We start from the raw sequence: 7,163 nt of genomic DNA, 5'->3' as shown, positions 1-7,163 counted from the left end.
CGGCCCCTTCTGCAAGGCACATCGAGAATCGAAGGATAGTCTGTCAAAAGGCTGGAAATCTGACAACTGGAAAGATCTATAATTTTGTGTTACTCGGAGGAAATTCTGTTCTTTTGCAGAGGGAAATCGATTTCTTCTCCATTTTTCGGGACGTGAGATATACCATTGTAAGGGTTATTTTTCTTGTTTTCATTTGCGGTTCTCTCGCAAATGGATTTCCTATCTCCGATCATCCTTCTAACCTGGGCACTTCTCGTTTTGCAGGCTAGTTTAGCGAGGATATCAGTTCACCTATATGCTATACGCATAGATCTTGAAGTTGGAGGAAATCAGAATTGTTCCTTGACTAGGCCATTTTTTACCAGTGCTCTGCTGAGTTTTGTGCAAAACCCAAATCGTCATCCGTTGGCGGTCTCTGACAGTCCTCCATTGGGCTTCTCACCTCCGGGAATCCGATTGTGAGGAGAGTGGGTGCGTGCTCGAATCTCCCTGATTCTGGTTTCTTCTTACCTTGGGCTTCAATTAACTTGAGAAAATTTCTGAGGTTCTTAGTTCATTATGGAAATATAAGTCTCCTTGAAGATTGAAACATGCTTGTTTTGTGTTTTATTCATGGCAGCTATGGAGACGGAAGAGAGGAATCAGAGGGGTTATAAAGGCTCGGAGTCAGAAATTTTCTTGCAGTGGGGCAACAGAAAGCGGCTCCGTTGCGTGAGGGTGAAAGACCCTCGGGCATCAGCGCGATTAAACGGTGGAATCCGAAGGAAGATTTCATCGGCAGCAGATCGTTCAGGGATCACAGCTTCTGACAAAGAAAACACTCATTTCCAGCCCAATCGCTTCACAAGGTGAGAATAGCGGAGGGATCTTCTATTTTCTTTCTTCTTCTCATTCTCTAAACTCTGGTCGTTGGGAGACATTATGAAGGAAAATGAAATAACGAAGCTAAGGCAGGAAATTTTCCCCCTGTGCAGGAATTCAGATGGGTCTACGCTTCGGTCCACCGGCGTAGAGACTAGGAAATCGGCGTCACCGGAGAAGGAGGATCGGTACTATACCACGAGAGGGTCTGCGGCAGGCGAGGACAACGGTAAAGTTTCGGGGGACGGGAATAACGGGGAGGAGAGAGCGGCGGTGTGGCCAAAACTTTACATCGCGCTATCCAGTAAAGAGAAAGAAGAGGATTTTCTGGCCATGAAAGGCTGCAAACCCCCTCAGAGACCCAAGAAGAGGGCGAAGATGATTCAAAGAAGCTTACTTGTGAGTGTCATCTTTGTTTTGCCCCCACTCTTGTTCTTTTAAATTTGCTTCTTTCCCTTGTTTCTCTCTCTCCTTATTTTTTCTTGTTGTGATGGAGTTGTCTTGGTGAATGGTTGTGTGTGATTGGTGGATGCAGTTGGTGAGTCCTGGGGCGTGGCTGACTGATATGTGCCAGGAGAGATATGAAGTGAGGGAGAAGAAAAGCAACAAGAAGGTGGGCTGTTAATAATGTCCTAGACTTTTAATTGTAATTTGTGTGGGAATATTTATCGAGAGCGCTAATGGATGTGTTTTTGATGCACATGATGCAGAGACCGAGAGGATTGAAGGCCATGGGGAGCATGGAAAGCGATTCAGAATGATGCAGGCCCGTGAGCGCGAGGTGGGAAAATAGTCGGACATGACCACGCTGGATTATGATCAAATGTTTTTGATGATGTAACTTGTGATGCCTGTGCTGGTGATCTTGAAAACGTTCAAATATATATCAATGAATGAATGAAAATGAATTATATGAGGATTTCGGTAATTGTGTTATGGGTATGAATAAAGGGAGTGGATGATATGGGATATTGGGATATGATTAGTCGAGATGTATAGACTTATGGGTAGCAGAAGCAGGACAAGAAGATGCTACTAGTCTGTCTATATTGGAGGGTGGATTGGGATTTTTAGTTAAGTGCCCACTCCCTCACTCGCATCCCTGTTTTACCTTGGCGTTTTCAATTCAATAGCATCTCATTTGGGATGCTTTAATTTTTTTTTTTTTTAACCCATGGTGGTTGCCTCACGTGAAGCTTCATTATCCTGCGCTCAAAACAACTTTGAAATCTCACGTCAAGTGGGGTATGTTTCCGCACTCAAATTCTGTTGCTGTACTGCCGCATTCCTGAGTAATGGTCAAATCGGAATTGGTTTCTTTTTGCTACATTTCTAAGCGTTTGTAATTGCAGGGGTTTCTTGCACAACTGACATCGATCAAAATTAATCCATTCTTTGGATGACAGCACATCGGTTTAGTAATAAATAACAAAGCCAAAAGGTACCACTTTAAACATGATCTTCAGGGGCTTCTCCAATAGTTTCTAACTTCTCGATTCCTTTCCCAATTAGGTGATTGCTTTTTAAACACCATATATTGCATGCTGCTGATACATTTACAGGGTTCCTCCAGACAGAGGAACAAGTCCATGCTGCAGATAATCACAGAAGTGTCCTGGTCATTCAAGGGAAGATATCCAAACCGCACACAAGGATATGTGTTGGTCTTTTATTCTTATTATTAAATTCTAACTCATACGAGAAAACATGGCTAGCAAATAAGTAAGTATAATGACTTCACTAAAATCTACTGACCTTCAGGATCCCAAATCCCATGCGTCTTCTCGTCGGCTAGTTCCATTGTGACTACCTTCTGTCTCATGTTTTAGTTTAATCTAAAGAACTTCGCCTTGAAATTCCTTGTTGGCCCACGGAAACCTGCTTCGGCCATCTAACTGTTATTTATGTTATGCCTAACCCCGTCAACTTTTCTAGCGCCACTCAATCGCAGCGTCAATTATTTTGGCCCTCATCAGCGGCGGAGTTATCGGCTCGCGAGGCACTGTGCTTTACCCTACTTTAGTAGTTCATTTTTTAAATTAATTAAATCTGGTGTTTTCCTCTTGCTTGCGTAAGAGGAATATTGGGCTGGGTCTCACTTTTCTCCATTTCCGCCTCATTTCAGGACATTTTCTGAGACCTTATGCCGAGAAGCCGGCCAAAACTAGCCTGCCGCTTCGTCTTGGTGGCAGTAAAATCAGATTTACACGAACCCCTCGCGAGGCTTCTGTACTATTTTTACGACCCATGATGATGGCTATTCCTGCGATTCCAAGAGGAAGACAGAAATAATCTCGAATATTCCTTTATTGTTCGTCTTTCAAAATATTCCTTTTGAGCCCTAGTCTGTCTTATCAGCGCCAAGTCCATGGATAAAGAACCTCCGATCTCGGGACTCTGGAGGCAAATTAGCCGCAGTTTTCAACATCATCTGCGCACCGTTCGTAAAATTCCAGCGAACCTAAACTTTTTAAAAATCAATTATATTATATGCCTTAAACATACACTAGACTTGCCAATCCGTGAAATAACTTGTGAACCCTTTAAACAGAGTAGATCATGAGGTGCAAGACCTGTTGGAGTCGAAACAGTCAGGTCGTTCTAACAAAAGCATGAGCACAAGCCTCTGAGATTTCAAACGAAACAAGACTTTCGAGCCCAAAACTTGGGATGAAAGAGGGCGAAGCTGAAGATTTGCAGTGAACTCCGTGACGCTCCAGTATTTATATTTGAGAAAGTGATATGGTCCCTCAGAGCTCATCCGCTGCGCTGGCCCTAGACGACGTCACTATCAATGTTTCAAAATCAAGTCCGAAATATCTTCCTTCCCTAGAGGGATCAGGGTTAAATAATTGAGGGTGGCCATTTTTTTTTCGGTCCTTTACTCGCTTTCCTCAAAACCACCAAAATAAAAAAGAACATGTGTGTTTGTGTGCAATACTGTGTTATTCTTTCATTAAAATTAACTCCTAGCCTCCAAAATTTTCCCCACGTCTCTCTCTCTCTCTCTCTCTGAACGTTTAAAATTTAAGAAGAATGATAATTAAATATTTTATAAAAGATTAATATAAAATGAGGACCTTTAATCAACAGAAGTTGGCTATAATCAAAGAGGTTTGTTTTTTATAATGTGATAAATTAAAATTAAATTTTTTTAAAAAAAGGTGCTCACGTTTAATGTAAAACTATATCTCCAATATAATTACTTTTAATATAATTACATTTATTTGTTAATGAAACAAATGCGGACCTTCAACTTATAAATATAAGCATGTATGCCATATATGGTCCTCAAATATTTTAGATTTTTATGTACTAATGTTACTAAAAAAAAAGAATTTTATGTACTAATCATTTTTATTTTATACTGAGAAAGAAAACAAGAAAAAAAGGCCTTTCTGATTTTATTCCACATTCCCCTCGGCACAAGGAAGGAGTGTTGTTGTCAACAGTTAGATGTCCCAGTAATAATGTCAGTTCTAACCCAATATCGATACAGTTGTGTGTCAACGAGGGTGTGTATGTCTCTTTTTTTGTAAGGAAAGCCTAGGCTACGAGTAAAATTAAAAAAAAGGAAGGAGTATTGCAAGCTTTCCCTGAACCCACGAATTTGACTGAGCAGAAGAACCTTGCAGGCAAAGAGATAAGCCCAAGGAGTTGACATTACGTGCCATATTTAGCAGATGCGATGACATTGTAGCAGTCACAATAATTTATAATGTCTTTTAACATTCTCATTCCTCGGCACCAACTGGCAACTGCACTATTTAACCTGGAAAACTTCTCTACCTCCGTCACACATCCATGCCTGGAAAATAATGCATGCATTAAGTTCTTATTTATTTAATTAGTGAGCAAGCAGCACAGTTTCAAGAGCGAAATCTACTTTTCACAGCATGCTTCCCCGTTGATATGAAGATGAATTACCTCTGCTTTCTTTTGGAAATTTCTGATCTCACTCATGCCATGTTTACAGCAACGTTCAAGAATTTTATGCTCATGGCAGTCCAGGGTCCGGACTATCATGTCACTCAAATGTCTGCTCTCGAAAAGTGGAGAGAGAAGTAACAACTTGCTCAAGGTAAACATTGAACTGTGTTGCTATATTTCCTTCAATAACTTTGTTATAGAAACAAACTAACCACTTCAGTTCCCCGCTTAATATGGAACAAGCCACTGTGCTTTCCCGCATGACTAGACACGCCAATCTCAGGATAGCAAGCCTGTAGGTTGTGATATCATCAATCATCTTATCCACCTGTTTTTGTGGATAAGGAAGTATTTTCACATGATTGGAGTCCAGATACAGTGTATTAAAGCATTCCTTATAGATAAGGACGAAATGAAACATTATAGGCTTAATTAAAAGCAGGGGAAAATTTGGGCAGAGGATATCTAGCAAAGTCCTCGACCAAGATTCTTGTGTTTACTCTCTTAACACTAACTATATAATTGTTGCGTTAACAAGAATGATCGTCCTCAGATCTGAACTCGACCATCTTACGAAAAAACCATCCCACCATTCCCAACCTACAAGCGGACAAAACGAAAACAGATGGTGTATAAGATTTGTGTTGTAAACTTGTAATAAGTATCCGATTGAAAACTAAGCATGAACCCAGTGTGCCATTCACCAAAAGCATGGTTAGTGAAGGCTTGCCTGAATACCGGGAATGATAAAAGAAAATGGTACTGAGCCGCGAGAGCAACTTCAGAACCGAAAAGATAAGAATTACCCGAAAACGAAGCAGGATGAAAAAGGAAGCAAGCAAAGAATCTGAGATTTTTGGGGTTCCTGGGAGATTTCCTTTCTCGGTTGTCTGGCGTTTCGACGAATCGATGAATAAGGAATATTAATTTGGGTGCCCCCTGTTACATCTTCGTGGGTATTATGACTGTCCCTTGCACTTTTATGGTTTTTTCTTCTGGTATGATGAATTACTCTCAGTGAAATTTGTGATCTGTGAAAGTTAAATGATGGGCAAAGTCTTTTTTTTTTTTTTGAAAAAAGTATTTTAAAGACATGATCATGCAACTCTTGATGAAATTTGTATAAAGATATTGGTTTTTTCCAAGTGATTTTTTTTTTAATATTTGCGTAACTTTTGGCCTATTTGTCTAATTAGAATTAAATATATATAAACAGTGGCTGAATTTAGCAAAAATGACTCGTTCCTTTAAATAAAATCTAACATTTTAGTATTGTGAATAAACAGAATCATATTACAAACCATTTTCAATAATACTCAATTTTGATTTGATAATTCTGAGTATCAAATAATTATAGAAAATAAAATTCATGATTAACAATATAAATGTAGACAGTTAATTTTTCAGTTATAAAATAACAGAAACATGTTTTTAAATTTTTGAAAAATAACTTCAAACGTTTTTGATACTGTTATTTTGGAAATTAGCACTCATTTGTAGGTGCGTGCAACGGTCTGAAGAGCGATTTCCTTCCCCCCGCCCCCCCTGTTTGATGACAACAGAAGAATGATTATTCTCAACTGTGAAATTTAACAAATTTCTTACTCTTGATTGTCCCTTTTTTTTGTGGGGCCATCATGATTAACATCAGTGCTGCACAAAAAACAGGACGTCACTGGACTTCATCCTAACCCAAAGTCTGGTCTCTTTCATGAAAAAGACTAGGTTAGACAACCCGTAGTCCAGTCTTGTCCAATGATAACTTGAAGATTAATAGAAGCGGACTTGGTCCATAAGACTGGGAGACTGGTCCTGTCAGTCCAGTACTCACTTAGCTTTTTTTCTTTTTTTTTTATTCTATGAGAGAAAATAATCCATTCCAACATAATAAACTCAATTAAAATAGTAAAAACACTTATAATAATAATAAATTCATAATAATTTCTAACAATAAGAAAAAAATATTTCTGTTATAGTCTAAATTATTTAAATTTATAACTTTAACAAAAACAGTACTCAACAAAATTCAACAACACTATATTACAATAACAATTTAGAAACAAACTTAATAAATCTTTATACAATCATCTCCTTAACATCAATTACACTTTAAACATTTTTCAAAAATAAATTAATTATAATTATAATAAAAAAATTAATAGGACTGGATTGGATCAAGTGGTCCGGATGACTGGTCTCTTGTCTAGTCCAACCCGAAAAAATAGCCTGGTCTTTTTAGTCTTTTTGGTCCTGAAGGACCAGTGACTATACAAACCGAACAAGACTGAGATCATCTCAAGTTGGATTGGACCAGACAGGATTTGAAGACTTTTGCACAGTCCTAATTAGCATGGACTAAAACTTAAAAAATT

The 7,163-nt window shown here is 38.7% G+C and overlaps 1 protein-coding gene and 1 long non-coding RNA gene across 2 annotated transcripts; one reads left to right on the top strand and one right to left on the bottom strand.

Annotated features, from left to right (window-relative positions):
- Positions 1 to 83: 83 nt before the first annotated feature.
- On the top strand, positions 84 to 1,780 carry LOC129300751 (uncharacterized). The gene is made up of 6 exons (XM_054939337.1): positions 84 to 167; positions 265 to 471; positions 620 to 848; positions 975 to 1,260; positions 1,397 to 1,474; positions 1,572 to 1,780. The coding sequence occupies exons 3-6, from the start codon at positions 622 to 624 to the stop codon at positions 1,620 to 1,622; spliced, it is 642 nt and encodes a 213-aa protein (XP_054795312.1). The 5' UTR covers positions 84 to 167; positions 265 to 471; positions 620 to 621; the 3' UTR covers positions 1,623 to 1,780.
- Positions 1,781 to 4,218: 2,438 nt separating this feature from the next.
- Positions 4,219 to 6,180, bottom strand: LOC129300746 (uncharacterized). The gene is made up of 3 exons (XR_008590827.1): positions 5,598 to 6,180; positions 4,789 to 5,391; positions 4,219 to 4,669 (listed from the first exon to the last, which is right to left on the bottom strand). It is a non-coding gene; the product is annotated as an uncharacterized LOC129300746 (long non-coding RNA).
- Between the last annotated feature and the right edge of the window lie 983 nt (positions 6,181 to 7,163).

Source organism: Prosopis cineraria, unplaced genomic scaffold (genome assembly GCF_029017545.1).
Source record: "Prosopis cineraria cultivar Desert tree isolate PC_DT_omini unplaced genomic scaffold, ASM2901754v1 PC1731, whole genome shotgun sequence".
Classification (NCBI taxonomy): domain Eukaryota; kingdom Viridiplantae; phylum Streptophyta; class Magnoliopsida; order Fabales; family Fabaceae; genus Prosopis; species Prosopis cineraria.
The sequence above is the reverse complement of the archived record's forward strand: the minus strand, read 5'-3'. Positions and strand labels throughout refer to the sequence as shown.

Excerpts from the sequence above, each read along its gene's own strand:
- LOC129300751 (XM_054939337.1), top strand. The coding sequence starts at position 622 with ATGGAGACGGAAGAGAGGAATCAGAGGGGTTATAAAGGCTCGGAGTCA. Across the intron at positions 1,261-1,396 it reads TGATTCAAAGAAGCTTACTT|TTGGTGAGTCCTGGGGCGTG; the intron begins GTGAGTGTCATC and ends TGGTGGATGCAG. Across the intron at positions 1,475-1,571 it reads AGAAGAAAAGCAACAAGAAG|AGACCGAGAGGATTGAAGGC; the intron begins GTGGGCTGTTAA and ends CACATGATGCAG.